Genomic DNA, 20596 nt, shown 5'->3' on the forward strand with positions numbered 1-20596 from the left:
ATTGGCTTAATATATTAAGTATTTTGGATTAAGAATCATGACAGATGAAATATTCTTTAAACAAATATTGAACTAATAGTTGGGTGCATTATTTATTTCAGTTGGGTAACGTCCAGTAGTATATTTTTCAATAATTAAAAGTATAACAATACATATTTTGTTCATCATTATTATAACTATTGTAACAAATGTCAATTCAATATGTTGTTGCAAAAAGTGCTCTCTTTGGATCAATTTTATAAAATTACACGTGCACTATTGACGTTTGTTTTGAGAAGCATCGTTAAGGGCATTATAAGTGTTGTATTATCTGCCGATATGATTTTAATATCTGTAGGAATCTTGTAAAGCTCTCGACATGTGATAGTATTTGTATAACGATTGAAGTTTAAAGATGTAGCAGATGTTTGCCAGCAGGTGTCGCCTTTAAGCTATATTTTTCCAATTACCCAATAACGTCGTTTTCTTGTATTTGTGCCTTATTTAAAACTGGGGCTTTATTTTTATTATTTAAGTCAAACCCATAATTCAACTATAATATGGATAATAATATAAGAATATTTATTCGAATATGTTTTGTTTATTCGTGGACAAGAACCGCTTCCGCACAGAAGCCACGAAGAAGAAGCTCGTCCTCGCAGGGCGTGGTGGGATTGGTGGTCTCCTATGTGGAGGACTAAGAACAGCGCCCCTGCTGGCGGGCTGCCTGCACGGTAGCAGTAGAATAAGAAGGAGAAGATGGCTGCAGCGGGGATTTTCAGGCCAGTGTCTGGAAACAGAGCGGCGTTTGTCATGTTCGGCGCACAGTAGCTGTTGTGTCACTGTCCCCCTCCGCCCGGTTGTCGCCACCGCCGCTGCTCGGTTCGGTAACGGGATTAAAAAAACACCATGGGGTCCCAGACTCTGCAAATCCTCCGGCAGGGGGTCTGGGCTTCAATCACAGGCGGATGGTACTACGACCCCGACCAGAACACGTTCGTCAACGCTTTACATCTGTATATCTGGCTCTTCCTGCTATGTTTCCCCTTCACTCTCTACATGGTAAGCTATGTTGTTGTTGGTTTCTCTGTTTTTCTCTCTTTAAAACCTTCATTAAGTCGATGTCTTTGTCGCAAACTGTTCCCCCAAGTTACCCAACACGGTGTCCGCTATCTCCTCTTAATATTAACGGTCCGCCTCTGTCTATTATGTGGAGCGGAGACAGTGTAATGTACATTTAAACTACACAGTTCATTGAGATCATCACACTGTAAGATTGATTGGTAATGTTTGAGCGCAGATAAAGGTTAAAGTATTGAACAGAACAATGTCTAGAAGCTCCCTCTGTGTGAACCATTGGACCCAGGGAGCTCTTTTGTCTATATTCAGTGTTTATCAGAACGTTAGGGCCATTAGCAGCAGATTAAACACACGCACAACCAGTGAATTTATTTCCCTGCCCCCCTCTCTCTCTGTCTTCACTCTCACTTATGTGTCTGTTTTCCTCCTTCACGGTTTTGATTTGAGATTTCAAACAAGAGCTCAAACAAGAGGAAGCCGGAGCAGCCACCAGCTGTGACTGTGAGAGCACAGCTGACAAGGACCTAACAGCAACCTGCTAGCATTTAATGTAGACCTTAAAAAAGACCACCGGCTGTTTGCCCTGGTTGTTTGTCCTAGGCGGACTTGTGTTTTCCGTAGGACCTGCTGTCTGTTTACTTTTGCCCTCTGAGCGTTCAAGAGGACACATACCAACAAATCCAGCACCTGTCCTTGTAAGGACACTGCAATGACTTTTGTACACCTGGGGAGTCGGACAAAAAGGAGACTCTTTTCGAGTGTGTCCTCTTTAGTTGACGTCTCAGTGGCACTCCATGTTATGGTTTTATGTTTTGGGATGAGACCAGTGCTCACTAGTACTGGTTGTAATTGTCAGTGTGTTGTGTTTTGCTCAGAGCATGTAACTGGATTGAAACCGATGCTTTCAGGATAAAATTCCACCTCCATACTAACTCTGCTACAGCCGATCCTTCCAAGATCACAGGACTGTAGTCGTGTCCAAATTCATTGGCTGCTGTCTAGTGTTCCGCAAGTGCTAGACAGCATCACATCGGGGGGTCTTGGCAAATTAGAATCACATTCTTTTACATAGTGATAGTGATAGTTTCTTCACCATTTGTCTTCTGCTGATCTGTCAAAAAACTCTCAGGAAACGCGGCTAATTCCCTTCCTCGAAGCTAGTATTAGAAGACCAGTACTGTTTTTTATGTATTAAATACATGCTCAGTGTTCAGTGGGTGTTTTGGCTCTCGACACATCGTCCCCCCTCACCCCAGTGACCCAACCAGGATTTAACCTGCCCCAACTTGTGTCTCAGTAGCACTTTTCCACGCTTCACTCCTCCTCAACCATAGCCCCCAGTGCTGTTTTTAACCACCTGCCTGATGTTGACTGTGTCTGTGTCTGTCTGGTCTCAGTGTTGTCATTTTGGTCGACCCAGGGATTCTGAGTTGTTTCTCTAAAGCAGCCATCAGCTGCCAGTCATGTGCCGTGGCTAAAAGTCATGTTGGTGCCTCCTGGTGGGGATGAATGTCGTGGTTGGCTTCTGAAAACCAAAGGAGCTGAGAATGTACCAGAGTTCCATATGAAAAACATACACACATACACACAAATATATATGTATACTGTATGTGTGTATAAATGTGTATTTATGTGTGTATACACGTATCAAAAGTAGCAGGAGGTCATAAACTGAGGAATTCTGAAACTTTCAAAAACCATGTCTTGAGTTTTCCGTTGACGACACTCAGACTCATACTGCCTGCTCTGTACACACCGTTGACCTCTGCTACAATGACGCTGCAGTTTAGGCTGCACCACAGTACGAGCAGTACACAGGTATTTTTGCAGTCAAGGTTTGTAAAATTGGAGCATGTGCTGTGGCTTTGTTTCCATGAAACTCATGTCTGGTTGACAAAGACCGCTGACCTTGGTTTGGGTACGAGCTCTGTACAAATACATGACCTGTAGCCAAAGAAGGAAGAATGTGTGAATTAAATAAACTTCTTATGAAATTAATAAAATAACACGTCAAAGCCGACATGGAGACGATTGACTCCCTAACTTCTTTTTATTATAAGAAACCTTGCATTGTGACCAGAGGTCAACTTGTTACATCTCCAAATCTAACCTTTAACCTCACCATAACTCCTGGTTTAGCCACACTGTCACCCAGATCCTCATTAATGAGGCTCTGCTTCATTAGGACCAGGCCTTAGTTCCCATGAGGGCTTCTGGTTCTGACTAGGTCACTGTGTGTAGGGGAGAACGGTCTCACACACACACACACACACACACACACACATACTGTTATCTGTCATCCAGATATTAGAGTTAGAATCTGTCCGTGAACGCGTGGCCGTTGTCCATTAGTAAACGTCCTGATGTTCGGCTCTACGTACAACCTTCTATATTAGGAACTTGATGTTTCATATCGGTCTGTGGTTTCTGATCTATTCCTGGAGTGGAAATATGTTGGTCAGGTCAGTGGTGTATATTGAGCCACTGGTTAGAGCTTTACTGCTGGAGTTCATTTTTTCTCCTGTTATTAACACTACACAGACGTGGAGACATTTTCTGAAGGTCAGCAGAAAGACACGGGAACTGTGATACCGCGCTTCAGTGGACATGCAAGTGTCTGTTTTTGTATGTGCAGTCGGACGGGTTATATTCATCACTGATTAATCAGCTGTTTCAGTTGTCTTTGGGGTTTGTTTTTGTTGTTGTTCAAACTCCACAAGAGCTGTTTTTGTTTTGTTTTGTTGTTGTTCAAACTCCACAAGCTCGAGCTCAAGTACTTGTTTTACAGCAATATGAATGAGACGAGCAGCTTCTCATTTCCCTCATTTTAATTTTAAATGGGTCATTAAGAAAATAGGCAAGTATTCTTCCTCAGCAAATTGAGCACCTAATTATTAGCACTTGATATATGGACCATCGTCGAGTGGAATGACCTTCACAGCTGCTTCCATAATCCATCAACCTGCACGTCTTCTTCCTTATGAAGAAAAAGTTAGAATTGAACCACAGACTTTAAGGTAAATGAATATCTCTAAGTCTGCAGGCTTAGGCACATTAAAAAAAATAAATCTCATTTCTTGCAAAAAACTTTTTTGGCCCATACTTTGACATCACTCCTGTACTGTACCTTTGTTTTTCTTCCACCCCCAAAAACAGTTTCCAATCCACACTGCATGCTCATTTTTTTCTTCCTCTCATTCCAGGCCCTGCCGCCGACCATGGTGATCGTAGGGATCTACTGTGGTGTGATCGCTGCCATGTTTGTGCTGCTGAAGACAGTGAACTACCGCCTCCACCATGCCCTGGATGAGGGGGAGGTGGTGGAGCACCAGGCGAAGGAGAGCCAGGGCAGCAGAGGCGGCACCGAGGGGGCCAGCGATGGAGGTGTCACCCGGAGGGAGGACAGTAACGGCCCCGGGTAAGTCCTGACAGGCTCATGACGAAGCAGACGCAGTTTTCTGAGTGGGAGTACGAAGGAAAAGGTAGAGGGCGGTAGAGTTTTGAACACTGAAGACATGGAGTTTGGTTGTAGAGTGAGTCGTGACGGTGGGAGGTGAGATTTAGGTAGCTGTTCTTTGGGGAGTGATAAGTTACTTTTTCAACCAGCAGGGGGTTTGAAGAAAACTTTGACTGACATTCTAAAGTGTTTGAACCGTTTGGTTTACCAATAAACAACATCAGAAATCATTATAGTCTGTAGATTTACCACCTCATAAGGCAGTGATCATCAACTGGCAGGCTGCCAGGCCCCGACTGGAGTCAAATAATAATCTTAGACAAAATCTTGTCGATGAATAATGTCATCGTTTGTGTGGCAAAAAGAAAATAAATGAAGTGAGAGAGGGTCAGGTTTTTAGAAGTGTTGGACGGTCATTATGATGTAATGTTTATATAATGAGCAACTGGTTTACGGCAGAGTAACGCTGTTACCAAATCTATCTTGACTACAGCAGAGACGTGAGGTCACATGTTTATTTAAATCCAAACAGCTTTTTTAAAAAGTTCTAGTGGAAACAGTTGGTTGTACTCCTCTGTCAGTGCATCCCCCAGGTCCTTCTTCAAATCTCCACTTCACTTATATCAATATAAAACCCTCACCCAAAAAATTATATATTCAACACAAAAAGGAAAGCATTTAATTGAATACGAAAAACAATATTATCTCTCTGGTTACTTTGGATCACATAATAATATTTTGTTTCCTCTTCAATTTTTTCAGTTTTTTAAATTAGGTGAGAACTGATGTTATGTTTGAAACTAAAAATTAAATATTTAGATTCTTAGATGTCAGTTTGATACTTGTTTTTTCTTTCTGTTCTTTTTGAAAAAAAAATGAAGCACATGTTGATTTTGAAGTGTGACCTCATTTATCTCTTAGACAAAGAGCTCTTTGTAAAATATGCACTAATTAATGGTTTGAATAATGAACGGCTTCATTAATAAGTGTGAAATGACCAGTTTTACTAAGGTAACGTCTGCACAGGGCAGGGATTAACAGAACAAATTAAAACTATTGCAAGCTGTTGATGTGAGAAGATAAAATGATCATCATTTATTTCTCTAACTCATCCTCAACCATCCTTGGCCAGGACTCAAACCGGTGACCTTCTTGCTAAGAGGCAAACAGATTTAACTTCATCTGTTTCCATAAAACCCAAACTGCAGACCACAGCATTATACAGTGTCTAAGCCTTAAATGCCAGTCTGCTGGTTTTTTATAGTTCAGCTCTTATTCAGATGGAAGCAGAGCCGGTGAGGTTTCACTGTTTTACTACCCATGACTTGGGAAAAAAAGGTGACTCACACTCACATTCCAAAGGGAGCTCTTGGTAGGACGCTGGGAAAAGGCAGGGAAAAAAGCGAGACCTCTGCACCACAGGAGCAGTCACAGCACATCTGGACTTCCATTCCAGGTTGAGATGAGAAGATGTTGATTGTGATGTTTAACCGTCACCACCTACGACTTTTGTTCTTCTCCCTCAGTCATCCAGGCCACGTGACCTGCTGTGTTTGTGTTTTTATCAAATATTCTGGACATCTGGACTTGATTCATACACAGTTGCTGGCACGTCACTGGGTTTGACATACCAGCCTGTTAGGCAAGCACATCGGGGATAAACAAAACATTTGAAGAAGCTGTGCTCGGGGTTTTGCAAGAGTTGAGAGATTGTTTAGAGAAACTTCATCGTGTTCTTTTTCTTACAGAGAGATGTAGCAAAGGAAGGATGCAGCGAATAGCATGGTTCTCAAATAGTAGGTCGTGACCTCATCATTTTGGGATTGGATAATGCTACTTTGACACAAACCCTACATTTTTGGCATCAAACCCATGGTATTGCGGCCCATCTGCCTCTGTCCAAGGCCTGGAACTTGCATTCCAGCCCATCTGCCTCTGTCCAAGGCCTGGAGATTATCTAATCCAGGAGGGATTAGATAATCTTTTAAATTATTGTTTGCGTTGCCCACATATACTGCGTTGATCTCATCATGTTTAGTGCAAGTAGTTTAGTCTGTTGTCAAGAATCAAGAATTCTCTTTTGTTATTTATTTATTTAAGTTTATAATCTGTTTCTAATTTTATTTGAATGGGCCTGTTTTATGCTGGAAAAGGTCAAAAAGGTTAAGAAGAACTGCACTAACAAAGTGTGTACTGTAGATATGGGGGAAGATGATGACATTGTGAGTAGCAGCAGGTTCATTAAGAATGACGGGCGTTAACCAGAAACCTCAAACAGAACACATCATGAGAAGAGTGGCCTCATTCCCACCAGCCATGCACAGGGTGTTAGGTTTGATGCCAGCCGTTTCGTAATTCCAGATTGGGAACTAGGTTGCGTCAGGGCATCCGCCGTACAAACTGTGCCAAACCATCTGTGGCAACTGCTGTGACGGGACGAGCCCGCAGAGATCCTCCATCTTTGTTCATCACTTGTACTCCATCCTGGGGCTTCCTCTGGTCTCAGGCTCATTCAGCAGCTGTTTCCACTGTGGTGTTTACACAGATCTAACCTGATGACCTCAAATGATGACCTCTGTATTAGATCAGAATATCTCTAACGGTTTGTAATCGAATAAGGCTACTCTATGCTAGAGTGCAGAGAAGGAGCCTTGGCTGGACGCTCCTCTTGTGATACCTAAACCTGTTTCTAATAACGGTGTGTTTGTGTGTGTGTGTGTGCTCATGTGTGTTCAGTGACCCTGGAGGGGGCATCGAGATGGCAGACTTCATCAGGCAGGAGACTCCGCCGGTGGACTGCAGTTCCAGGAACTCCTATATTGGCATGGAGTTGAACCAGCAAGTGAGTACGACACTGGTCTCCTCTCCTACATTTTTAGGCAGAGCCTGAAAATATGTCATTGTAACTTGACTCTGATTTAAAACAGCCAGCCAATCAGAAACCCATTGAACTGCTGGTTGTGGACTCTGACTGTATTTATCCTGTCTTTGTTCTGTGTAATTTAACGGTTTAGTCCGTCTCCTCTAAGTGTGAGCTCCTGTTATGTTGTGATGCTTTGATACTGAAATACACCCTGTGTAACAGCAGTGTGTGCAAACACAAGTGGTGATTGTTGTCCTCAACAGAACGCGTTGTTACTGAAGTCGGTTAACTTTTACTAACTAGTATTTGATATAGTTATCTTCCTTATCTTTTTTTGGTTCTCTTTCAGCTACATGGTTAGCAGTTGAAACAGCCTTTTCCCTTAATCCCTTGAACTTTGCTTTGACTATCGTAGTACTTTAGTATTTTTACCATTTCTATAATATTATTGATTTTCAAATTAGAAGATCTTCACCAATTTCTCTATCATTTTACATCATCTTCTGGCTCACTTTTAGCAGTTCTATGGAAGCTTCATGTGTTTCTTCACATTCTCTAGACAGTGTGACCTCATTTTAACCTCCCTTTCTTTTCATCAAGTATTCCACTGATGTTTCCACGTGACAACTGTTCAGTCAAACTTAGGCAACACATGACTGTTGTTATTCTTCTGGTGCGCTGACATCACAGCTCACTGTGACACAGCTAACGGACAAACTCCGAGCTACAGAGTTTGCCAGCCTGTGTCCTGTGTCACTGTCGCAGGGAGCTGTGGTTCCTGCACATGTTCTGTGTGTTTTTAATTAATGACGTATCTCACTGTCAGCATTGTTCTCCTTCACTGTTCAGAGTTATTGAGCGGCTTTTATGTGGAGAGATAAATTTAACCTGTGAATCCTCACGGGTGCAGCGACTTTGTGCTGCTAGTCTCAGAGTCGCCAAAGTGACAACACGTTCTGCTCAGCTGTGTTCTGTGTGCTAATGAGAGAGACGTCATGACTCTCCTCTCTGGTGTTTGATTCTGTGATGTCTACACTCGCTTTCTGTCCAACATTTTGATCGATTTCAGCGACATATTTTTGTGCCTGGACCAAAGATGTTCAAACTCAAACTTCTTGTTTTCTTGGTTTGCTAACTCTCTAGGTGTCAGCCACCCATGGAAGAGCAACAGTTGCCAAAGGTAACTCCTTTATACATGTATTTCTTTTTGACCATATAAAGCCTCCTTTTCCATCACAGTCTGACAATGAAGTGCACTCAGAATCACAGCATCTCTTATCACGATCAGTGGTGCTGTGACCTCAACGGTCTTGAAAAGATGTCTCTGACAGGCACTGCTGAGCATGATGGGAAAAAAGTAATACACTGTAAGGCGCAGCATGGGAGTAATTCTCCAAGAACTGTTTATTGGAAAGACAATAACTAAAGCAGAGCTTTGTGCAGAGCTGAAATGAGTATTAGTTTGAGGCGACTGCATGTCTGAATAATTCAGCAGGTTCACTAAATGGCTGATTGTTGGACTTGGTTCATAATTGGACAGGAGCTGTCAGACTTAAGCTTTTTAATAGTTTTCTCATATTGTGTCCCTTGTATCGAGTGTCTTTTATAACCTCCAGGTACAATTATCCTCCTGCTGTGGATGTTGAAATGAAACCCAAACAACTCCCTTTTGTCCACGTAAAATGTCTGCGTCACGATCACATCAGACCCTGTATCCTGGGAGGCAGTGACAAGGTGTCCTCTGCTAACTGCTTTCTTCTTCCTTCCACAGGAGACGCTACCAAGACCTCAGATGACATCAGTTTGACTCTTGTTGAGAGCTGTAGTCATGACCATGGTAAACAGAGCTATCGTTTTAGTCACATATCAAACATCAGGCTGTGTGTTTCAACGCTTTTCTAACCGTTGGTTTTCCTGTTGTCCGTTCAGATCTTCTGTCCGATGCCAAGATGTACTGCCTTGTCCCCAATGACTCCTTCGCCTCCTTGCAGCCGTCGACCTCCTTGTGTCCTTCGGAGCTGTCCAGGGAACCTGCTGATGTTTTTAACTCTGCTGCTTATCACTTCAGCCTGTCACACTCCTGCTGTGACACAGACGTGACCAGTCACGCATCCATGCAATCTCAGACATTTAAGAAAGAGCTCCGATCCCGGGGCCTACCTCGGACCTCTAGCTCGGCAGGGTCCGCTTTCCCTGACCCGTCCTTACCAGACTTTGGTTTGTACCCTCCTCCCAGGAGAGGTGGCCTTGATCCTGTGTGTGAGCTGGAGACTGCCAGACCACAGCGGTCAGGGTTGTGTGAGAGGGGGGGTGCCGAGCGGCCGTACCAGCAGGACCAAGCTGTGGCGTCCACCTCTGGAATTGAGTGCTACAGGCACAAAGAGCAGCGTAGAGTCGCTCGCTCAGCCTCCAGAGAAGCGGGGGAAGGTAGCTCAGGACTGTACCAAGTGGATGTAGGTGCCGGTGGGAAAGGCTCCAATGGTGGAAAAAAGTCCCAGGGAGGAGAACGCAGTGCTGACAGCCTGAGGAGCCTGAGTACTCGCAGTAGTGGCTCCACTGAGAGCTACTGCAGTGGCACAGACAGGGACACCAACAGCACTGTCAGCAGTTTTCACAGCGAGCAGACCAGCTCCACACATGTGGAGAGCCTGCTCTCACTTTCAGGGGACGAACGCTTACGGAACCGAGGAGATGCTGCAGCTGCTCCTGCAGAGGGCAGGACGACGAGCCTCAGCAGCACCAGCTCTCGAGGTCTCAGCAACCTCACTTCTAGGGAGGCCAATAAAAACCCTCATGCCAATGAGTTGACTGCTAAACAACCTGCTGACATGCCGTCAGCTGCGGTCCAGGAGCTGGCGGACCCCGGTCGAGGCCAGGACGAGCCTGGAGTCCGGACCAGTGCAGATGGCTCAACAGATGTAGCTGCGACAGAGCGAGAGTGCGAAAAGTCGGACGCTCAACCAAAGTCGGCCAACAATGTTCAGAGGACGTCTTCTCTGTCAACAGGACGTAGCGGGCGGCGGCGGTCTGGCAAGAAAAGGGCGAGCAGCTTTGACGCCAGCCGTCACCGGGACTACATGTCCATGCGTGGCATGGCCAAGCCTTCAAGTGCTGTGTTTACGGGTGGTGGAGAGGAGGACTCCAGTGATCAGAGTGAACTCAGCTGTGCCTCCAGTCTTCACTCCACCCACCACCTGAGCACAGACAGCTCATCGAGCAACACCTCGCGCACCTGTCACTCACCTGAGGCCCGCTTCAGGGCGCTGAAGACGAAGCACACGGCAGCCGGCGCAGCCTCCTCCTCCTCTTCGGCAGGTAAAGCTGTGGTGGGGCTGGAGGTCGGAGCTCGGAGCGGAGGAAAGAGACGCGTCTCCCGCCGTACTCCCAGCACGGGCAGTGCCAAAACACATGCCAGAGTGTTGAGTTTGGACAGTGGGACGGCCGCCTGCCTTAATGATCCCAGCCGCTTAGGAGCTCCAGCTGGGCCCCGGCCTCTCACCACCTCCAAGTCAGACCTGGAAGCCAAAGAAGGGGAAGTCCTGGATGCAGCGTCCCTGCTGGGTCGGGCCTCCCAGCTGGAGTCAGTGACCCGCTCCAGAAACAGTCTGCCCAACCAGGCAGCTTTCACTGAGCCTCAGGACGCCTGTGCTGCTCCCCTGCGGAGTGAGTACCACTCACAGCACTCTGACATACTGCTCACACTGCATCCTCTCTGCTTCACTGCTGCTGTTTGATGACAAGTCCACACTGTGTCTTGTTGTTGAGGTGAATCAATGGAAAGGATGCATTAGACGCCGACTCAGCACTTAGATCTATAGTTAATTACACATTTTTATGTCATAATTTGGCCTTTTGAAGAATAGAGTTACTGACTTTCATGTCTGAACATGTTTAGAACCATTAAAAACAGGACGTAGCATTGTTCCATTAGCTTAGCAAAGACATGCTAGGTATTATTTTAAGAAAATATCGACGTGTTGCAGGACATAATTTTTAATTATTATAATTAAAAATTCACATTGTGTGTTGAGTTTAGAAATGTTATCTCCATGGCTCCACAGATGTGCAGGTGCTCAGCCAACACAACCTTCCTTCTCTGTACGTGTCCTGATTAGCACTTAGCTCAAATGTCAGTCACATGGTGCAGTCCTTAGTCTTTGATTAATTTAATCTAAAAGCTTAGTGTGTTTTTTTTAGAACAGCACTTTATCACCTCCTGCTAACCAAATACTCAACTACCTGCTCTATGTTTGTACTAAAAAAGCACACCAAGATTTCTACTCCTATTTTCTGGACGTTTAGCCCAGTTGTTACATCTCCAAGCTTTTTGAAGCCCTTGTTTTGAAGTGTAGCTGTTGACTTAATCCATTGATTTATCTGTAGAAGTTTAGCTCTCGGCGGGTCTCTGTAAAAACAGCATGTTCTGGCAGTGTTTTGATCCTGCTGCGTTCACTGTGACCATGGTGATTTTCCACGAAGTGACAATCTGGGCCAAATCAGTGTGTTCCCTTCATAGATCACTATTAACCTGATGACACGGTGTGTGTGTGTGTGTTGTGCTGAGGATAGACAAACAGCCGCTCTCCCATTAGTGCCTAACACAGCCGCTCTCCGTACACCGCTCCTCCGACACGTTCTTCCGACCTGTTGAAAAACATCTCGTATTTTTTGACTGCTTGTCTGTTTATTTTTCAGTGTTTTGGCTTCGGTGTTTGGTTTTATGCTCTCGCTGCTCCTTCCACAGTGCACAGCCCCCGGGTGTGTACAATATTAGGAGCAGGATATGTCTGAACGTGGCAGCTGTTTATGAGAAACATCCCATAATTAGTCATTTATCTTCAGTGAATCACACCTTGGCCAATATAATCTTCATTACAGGAGTGTGAGCCAGTGGCTGCAGGTCACAGGTGTGTGTTCTCACTGAGATGAACACTTTGTGTTGCTTTATTTGCTGCGTTTGACTTCAGTGTCTTTTTTACGAAATAATACAAACAAACATATATCTCTCTTTTTCCACTTTGGTTTCATGGCCTTAGTCTCTCAAGACGTTTAGGGACCAGTGATCGTTCTGACAGCCAGTTTTCATTCAGTCAGAGTCTTGTGACTGAATGTGAGATGTGCATTACAGCCTGGCTCTTTCTTTTAATCTGCAAAATGTTGCTCCAACTTTTTTACAGAAATCAGTTTTCACATCTCATGTCCTGAGATTATAAAGAAGGAGATTATCAGCCACTTTTGACCCTTGTCTGAATGATTCAATATTTCAACAGGTTGATGGTACGACATACAGTATTTATAGTTGATTATATTATATACATATATAGTATTTTATACCTGATTAAACTGGTACCCAGAACTTTCTGTATCTATTTTACCTCTTGTTTCCTTTTGCCTACAGTGGGTGATTGCATATCCTGTAAAAGTTCCATTAGGATTCTACCAAGGAATTCCCTGTTAAGTTGCTAGATTAATATTTTTAACAATAAAAAAACTCCTCTCTGACGTGGATCAGGTCAGAACAGCTGTATTGCTATATTCATTTTTTTAATAATAGAAAACTCCTCCCTGACGTGGATCAGGTCAGAACAGCTGTCCTGACAAAGAGTCTGACTGTTGTTTTCAACCTGAAAGGGAGATAAGTAATGACAGTGACAGACGTGGTTAGCACACGTCATACAGCGAGAAGGTTGTTGGTTTGAGACCCATCCCTTGCCTGTACAGTTCCAACAATCCAAAACCCTGGGACATTAGGTTGACTGGACACTCAAACCAACCTGTCACAAGTGTTATTTGCCCCTCCCTCCTCTGTGACCTTGAGAAAGGTTACTCAGGAGTAGATCAATTCAATTCTGTTCTGTAAAGTAACGGCTCTAAACCTGAGACCAGCTAGACCTATTTGAAGTAACTGATAGTTTTGTTCAGCAGCCCTAAAGAAGACCTGCCGTGAAGGGAGGTCCAAAGGGAAGTACAGGACCTTGTAGTGTAGTGTAGTGGACCTTAAGAACTTTTGCCTCCCAAGGTTGATCCTACTGTAGAAAAAAAGAACTTTGATCGATCGATTTATGGTGAAGTTTATGAAAGATAAAGGACTGATTTGTATTTGATTTATTTCCTGCAGTGGAAATGAAGGAACTTTTTGACTCCCTTGGAAGTTTTTTTTTTTTTTTCCTGAAGACACAGACGTAGTCGCTGGCACTGTGTCTTCTTGTTGTTGTTACAGGATGTAGTTTTCTTGCTGTATTTTCTGCTGTCACTCCTTGCTGGGTCTTCTAACAGTACTACACTGAGTTGTCATAGAAATATTAAACCCACAGACTCACTGGCCAATCATCTCTCTCCCTGAACAGCCCCAGGGAGCGAGGAGACGGTGGTTTTCCGGCGTGAGCGTAGCACGTTTCGTCGCCAGGCAGTTCGGCGACGGCACAACGCAGGGAGTAACCCCACTCCTCCCACCTCACTGATTGGATCTCCTCTCAGGTACGCCATGCATGGACTCCTCTGCCTGTGTGTTGCCTGGTATTGGCATGTTGCCAGGTGGCGCTCTTTTCCTGCTTCACGTCAACACCTCCCGCTTTTCATGACACCAGTCCAAGTTTGCATCTGGGCGTCTCCGCTCTGCGTGTGATGTCTTTGATTCTCCTGCTCTTCTTCAGACCTCCCCACTCTTCTCATCCTGTTATCACACAGTCTAATCTCATCAACTCCTCATTTTGGGCGTGGATCAAAGAATGGAGTTCTTTCAGATTCAGAAGCACTGACTAATCCACTTGTCCTCTCGGAGCTGTGCATGATTCACTCAGTAACGCTGACGTCCCGCCGCATCAAATTGCTTTGCCCTCTTTAGCAAACGTTCTGAAGAGACAGATGAAGACCTTTTTTAAAATGAAAGGTTGAAGTCTGCCGTCTGGAGCCACAGGAATTTACTGAGTTGATGTCAGAGTCTTGAGAAGCTGTTTCTCAGTTTTGAACTTCCTGCCTGAATACCTAATGCCTTAGCACATCAGTGTTCTTTCATCCAGATGTTTCCCTCTCAAAGCCCTTTTCTAAACGTTATGTTGACTCTCAATCCTCTTTGGATCGAGCATTTAACCTTTTGTCATTTAAGACCGCAGTAACTCCGCAGTAAGCCCGATTGATCACGGCGCTGCAGAGCACATCAAACCAACCGTCACTCCTGACGTGGCCTCATTAAAAAAGATCTGGCCATAAATGGAAGCCCACAGGAAACCGCGGGCTGTAATAAAAACATGTGAAGCTGTAGGGCTCACTGTTTGTTCCACTGCTCTGATGCTGTGGGTGTACAGTAGATGTGCTTCCACCTAGACTGGGTCAGCGCCTCCTCTTCTCTTGTACAACTGCCAACAGTCATTTCACCTGCAGCCAAGGTGCCAGCGTTCTCTGTGTGTACCTCACAAAGACATGGAGTAAATCCTCAGCCTTGGCCTTGGCAGCGTTTGGCAAGAAAAACAGACATGATGAAAGCCAGGGGGCGATAAATGAGCAAATTTGATTCTGCATCTCCTCATCTCTGTTCCCGTTTGGCATGTTTTTACTGTCTGTGTTCGTTTGACCTTCTCGCTGCACCACTGAGTGTCAGAAACTTTGTTTGACACTTTGTTGAATTGATGTATAGAGTACAGCATCTAGTAATACTACATGTCTGTTGTTAGTACCATGAACCCATGGACGTTTACATGCAGAGGTTTAAAGCGTCAACACCAAAAGCCCTATTTTTTTGTAGCATTTACGAAAAAAACCTGGATGTGCTTACTGAATATTTAATGTGTGGACTTCACTCTGTCTGAGTCTGAAAAGTCTCATCCTTGTCTGCTGTCGTCACGGCACAGAAGGAAGTTCTGCAGTGTGTTAAAAGTAGATTTAATTTCCTGTTTTCGCAGAACAAGTACTAGCAGTCGGTTTGAACAGTTATAGGATCGATGGTGATCAAGTACTAGCAGTCGATTTGAACAGTTATAGGATCGATGGTGATCAATGGTAACAAATACGATCACACTTGAGTTTTCTCAGTACATCTTTGTCAGTGTTGAGCAGTGTTACTGTTGAATAAATATGAGCCTTTTTTTTACCAACTTAAATCCTTCACATTTGGTTTTGATCCAGCTCCATCTCATTTTGTCAAGACAACTTATCAGGAACTGGAGTTCAGTCGTTCAGTCAGATTTTTTTTTAAGGAAGCAGATTGTGGTGTCAAAGACTGTCCACAGAAAACTACAACAAAGACATTCTCAGAAGGTTTAGAGGAAGTTATTGATCTAATATTCATCTGGTCTTTCCATAATATAATATAGATTCATAAAAAAACATGTATTTTTATTTAAACATTTTGACCCACATTTCTGCCAATGACTGTTGAGGGTTTACCTTACTGCGACATGTTTTTGGTTTTCAAGGTCAGCACCTAAAACCAAAGGCCTTAAGATGTAGTAGATGTAGTACAACACACTTGCATCCACCTGTCAGGGATGATTTGTGAGAAAAGGATAACGTGAACATTTTGTTCTTAGCAACATGAATGCATCACAAGTCATTATTTTGAGACCTTTGTATAATTATATATATATAATGATATAAACAATGTAAATCACTTTTATGACAAAATAATATTTACAGACAAAATTGTTAGAAACATTTCTAATTGTATGCGTACCAGTTCCTCCACCGTGGTTTTTACCACAAAATTGTTAGAAACATTTCTAATGTATGCGTACCAGTTCCTCCACCGTGGCATCTGTGTGTTCGTCGTTCCTCCTGATATCCCTCCATCATGTTTGTAGTTGGCCGCCCACTCTCTGTGCCGGTGAACAGTAACATCAACAGTTCCACGCCCACTCTGGCCGCCTCCTCTTCTCACCTCCTCCCCTTCTCCCTTCTCCTCCAACAGTCTTCAGGAGGCGCTCAGCCAGGCCTCCCAGCCTTCTACTTCCCAAGTGAAAAGTCAGCCATCCAGAACCTCGTCTCAGGTGACTGTGCTGAGCACAAGCGCCTCCCTGCTGGCCAGGAATGGAAGCACACACCTGGAGGGCTCTCAGGACAAGGCCTCTACCGTCGGCGCTACCAGCTTGCAGGATGATTTTGGTATGAAGCTCATGAACAGAGCTGACGAATGGAGGTTTCTGACAGAAGAGTGTCGTGGCGTTGGTTCATCTGGGGACGGGGGGGTCGGGGGGGTGGAACTTTAAAACGTGTTGTCCTGGTTCTGTGTTCTTTGGTGATTCGTTCCGTATCGCTGGGATAAAAAGAGCCGGGTACAGATATGATTGTTCCACTTTGTCTGTCTGATGAAATGAGTCAACGCTCAGTATAATTATCCATGCTCCATTTATCTCCGTCTCCAACGTTGTGTCAACAGCCAGCACTTGACCTGACTTGGTTGTGGATGTTGCCTTTTAGTCACAGTGTGTTCACTCTGCTCCCTGCCTGGTGTTCAGTCGTTACAGCAGTAAAGATGTCTTGTTGAGTGTCCCAGAACGTGGATAAAGTGTAGCGTCGGAGAGTTACAGTTACTTCCTACCTCGTCATAGACCCTGATGATTGTGAGACCAAAACCATCGCAGGATATTTTATTTTGGTTTTGTTCAAGTATTTCTGTGTGTTTAAAATCAAATCATTACAATGTAAAGCTTGCGTTACAGTTGCCACTGTTTTATACAGTACAAAGAGGTGAGTTACACTCACGTCGCCCTCTCCTGGTGGCTGTAGTGTACACAAACAAAGCTTTAAACCTTTCGTTTATAACCTTTAGTCCCATTTCTAAACATCGGTTGTCAGGTTTGGTGAAAATGTCCAGTTCCAGAGAGTCTTTGAGTGAATAACTGGTGGAGGAAACGTCTCCTCTCTGCTGCTGGTCTGGGGTCAGTGAGTTGCAGTAGAGATCTCAGGTGTTCTTCACATCATCCTTGTGTAGATTGTTTTCAGTTACTCACTCACTAACACACACACACACACACACACACACACAGCTGACTGGTAGATCAGTAGTACACAGTCAAGAATCAAAATAACTCCTAGTCCAGAAATAGAACGGAAATTCCTGATGGAGTACAGCTGCAGTGGCCTCCAGCGTGTGGAGCCTTTATTTATATGTACATCATCAACATGACTGGTTTGTTTCAGAGCTGTTCAGGTTACAGTGGAGTGACAGAGTTTTCTGACAAACGTGCAAAGTTTTTAACTAGTCTTTGAACTGACAGAAGAGCACGGTAATAAACACCCATGTAGTGGGGACTGGCCACACATTTTTTGAGACACACATTTTGCCAAGTCTTGGTCTTCTGTCTTGTTTTGTACTGTTGGATGTCTGAGAGGTTGGACATTATCTCAGCGGTGTAAAATGTTCCAATTGACCAGTGAAAATAACCAGTTGAAAAAAAAGTTCTTTTTCATTTCACAGCCAGGACTGTGATTAGAAAGAAGATGGCAGCGGTCTGAACCTTCACATATCTTTATTTCTGCCCACTTAAATCTTAGAAATGATGTGAATTTTTCATCATATGCCAGAGGTTTGGGAGAAAAGTATAATTTGAATATGTTCCCTCTCATTATGTCAGAGATGCAGTGTAGGATTGGCTCACTGTCATGTAGCTGTCACGTTCAAATCCCCCTTCCACGCCTCCTCTTCTCAATGTCAAGTTAGATATTCTAGAAAAATACAGTGAAGGGAAAAAGTGTTGACCTTTCAGAGTCAAACAAAAGATGGCTGAGGTGTTTATCCGCTCTCTGGAGTTATATTATATTATTTATTGATTTTCCTTCACAGGAAATCTGTTTTACCAGAGAGTCCAGACCAGTGGAGCAGCCAATCAAAACACATTTACACAATAATCCACAGTTTCCCAAAAAATCGGTCACTGTTCTGTCATCACATTGTCTGTTGTGCCTTTAGATTCACGTAGTGTTTGGGGTTTTTTTTTAGTTCTTGTTTTCTTGTTTTTTAATCTGCGTGCTGCTTATTGTGCTGGTTTTCCAAGATATGCAATGATCTTAGTGTTTCTGCGTGCTGCGTATTGTGCCGATTTTCCAAGATATGCAATGATCTTAGTGCAGTGGTTCCCAAAGTAGGGGGTGGGTCCCCCAGGTGGTGCAAAGCTCTTGCAGGCAGGCCACAGCAGGTCAAATTATTTTCAGTTTCTATATTCTTGAATCGAATGACAGTGTTGTAAATAAAGTTCAGTAGAATTTTGTTGCACAATAGTCCTACCTACCAACAGGGGGCACTGCTGCAGGAAGGAGAGAAACTTAAACATTGCTAGAACAGTAGAGCTGTATCTACAGTAGAGATGAACTCATCCTGGTACTGCAGTCATCTAACATCTAACACTGTATTTTTCTGTTGTGTTTGCTGTTTGTTTTTCTCCAGGAAAACTCACTCCCTCGTTGTATGAAGCAGGTGGATGTGACATGTCCTTGGTCAATTTTGAACCTGCAACCAGACGAGCCTCCAATAATGTATGGTTAGTGTTCAGCCTGTGACGGTCCAGGCTGTTTAATGTAATAAGAGACGATATCCAGATTGAAAACCCTACTGCTATCATTACCCACAACCTCACCCCGACGTATCACTTCCACCTCCCCCTCTACGTAGCCGCTCCCTCTCGTCTCTCCTCCATCATCTTGACTTTCCCCTCCGCCCGTCTCAGCAACATCAGCTCACTGCCACCAATCTGTTGAAACATGTGTTTATATTTAAATCTGATGATTACGTCAACTGTTTGTCTGTGTTGCTGCTTTATTCATTGAAGGGAAGTGAACTCCTTGTCACTGTGACACAGTTCACCACTGCACACAACCAACTGTGACCTCTGCTTTTAACCCATCACCAAAGTGAACAGTGGGCAGCTTTAAGGACCAGGGGAGCAGTGTGTGGGGACGATGCCCTGCTCACAGCACCTCAGTGGTAACTTGGCAGCTGGTGGACTCAAACCTGAACCCTTCCAGACCCAAGTCCACTTCCTTCACCACTAATCCACTGCCCCTGCCAATTTGAACAAACTCCAAAGACCTTCATTATTCTGACTGTGTGTGAATGTTATTGATTGTAGTATAAATGGAATTCGTTAGACATGACCTAAAACACAAGTTTCCTACTCTGTTCTAAAACACAGATGGAAAAAAATAGTGACAAAAATAAGAAACATAGGCTGTAGGATTCTAGGCAACCTGGTAAATAGGTGGAAAAGCATTAACAGAATGAACCCATCAACAACCTTCTGCTGACGTGTGTTCTCCTTGTTTCTCTGCAGGGACACTGACTCCCACCTCTCCAGTTCTACCTCAGTTCGCTTCTATCCTCATGACCTGGTGAGTGTCCAACCGGTCAGACCACAATTATTTTCTTCCTTTTTTTTGTTTCGACACATCATGAGTGTCTCACTCTCTCCCTCAGATCCGTCTGAACCGTCTCCTGACCATGGACCCAGAGCTGCTGGAGCAGCAGGATGGAGATCTGAGCCCAGAGCTCCAGGACGCTCCCCTGGCTCAGGACGACCCTGTCGCCGCCTCCGCAGCAGACAAGGCTCGTCAGTACTACCGCCTGTGGCTTCTGCCTTACATGTGGGTCGGCCTGCACTTCGACCGGCTCACCCTGCTGGCGCTGTTTGACAGGTACATGAACAGTTCTCTGTCGTCTTGGAACAGTATTTCTCCTCTTGAGGCAGGCGTCAGTCAGGATTTTTTAGCATTTAGCTCATCGCAAATGCAGCTGCAGGACGTCTGACTGGCTCCAAGCAGAACGAGTATCTCAGCAGGAGAAACAGAATTGATTTTCATCTCCTCGACAGATATTTCCATGCCTATAAATCAAAGATCTGAAGCGGCTCATGCTCCATCTTCCTACTGCCTCTCAGTCACACTGAGCCATTACTTTATTTTTCTCTTAGAAACCGATGACTGATCATTTATTTAGGAGTCCCACCAGTCTCTGAAACATTTCCTTCTTGTTGGATTATCTGCCGTTTAATCTCCAGTGTGTGGTGCTGTGTTTACCTACAGACACTCTGCCCTCTGTCTGCATTTTCAATATTCTCTCTCTCCTGTAGGTGGAAGTAATGTGCATGAAAAGATGCAGAACTTTGGTTTGATGGTTGGGGGGAGGGGTGGGATCAGCTCCCACTGGATTAGAAGAAAAAATGTTTGTATTTGAATCATTGGCAAAAAAAAAGGTTTTCTCACTGTATATCAAGAAAAACTGGTAATTTGAT

The 20596-nt window shown here is 44.2% G+C and overlaps 1 protein-coding gene and 1 long non-coding RNA gene across 3 annotated transcripts in view; one reads left to right on the forward strand and one right to left on the reverse strand.

The window, feature by feature from the left end:
• The first annotated feature begins 611 nt into the window (after positions 1-611).
• pcnx1 (pecanex 1) overlaps positions 612-20596 on the forward strand; it is a 33519-nt gene continuing 13534 nt past the window's right edge. The window contains exons 1-11 of one of the 2 annotated variants that reach the window (XM_008313345.3): positions 612-1041; positions 4263-4477; positions 7253-7358; positions 8523-8559; positions 9151-9216; positions 9309-11042; positions 13727-13856; positions 16282-16475; positions 18757-18850; positions 19640-19697; positions 19783-20000. In XM_008313345.3, coding sequence (XP_008311567.1) covers positions 889-1041; positions 4263-4477; positions 7253-7358; positions 8523-8559; positions 9151-9216; positions 9309-11042; positions 13727-13856; positions 16282-16475; positions 18757-18850; positions 19640-19697; positions 19783-20000 — 3005 coding nt within the window. In that variant the 5' untranslated portion in view covers positions 612-888. The remainder of the gene's footprint in view (positions 1042-4262; positions 4478-7252; positions 7359-8522; positions 8560-9150; positions 9217-9308; positions 11043-13726; positions 13857-16281; positions 16476-18756; positions 18851-19639; positions 19698-19782; positions 20001-20596) is intronic. The other variant, XM_008313353.3, reaches the window with a different exon arrangement.
• LOC112487142 (uncharacterized) lies at positions 3876-4327 on the reverse strand. Its single transcript, XR_003049952.1, has 2 exons — positions 4187-4327; positions 3876-4036 (listed from the first exon to the last, which is right to left on the reverse strand). It is a non-coding gene; the product is annotated as an uncharacterized LOC112487142 (long non-coding RNA).

This window comes from Cynoglossus semilaevis, chromosome 1 (assembly GCF_000523025.1).
Source record: "Cynoglossus semilaevis isolate Cse_v1.0 chromosome 1, Cse_v1.0, whole genome shotgun sequence".
In the NCBI taxonomy this organism is placed as follows: domain Eukaryota; kingdom Metazoa; phylum Chordata; class Actinopteri; order Pleuronectiformes; family Cynoglossidae; genus Cynoglossus; species Cynoglossus semilaevis.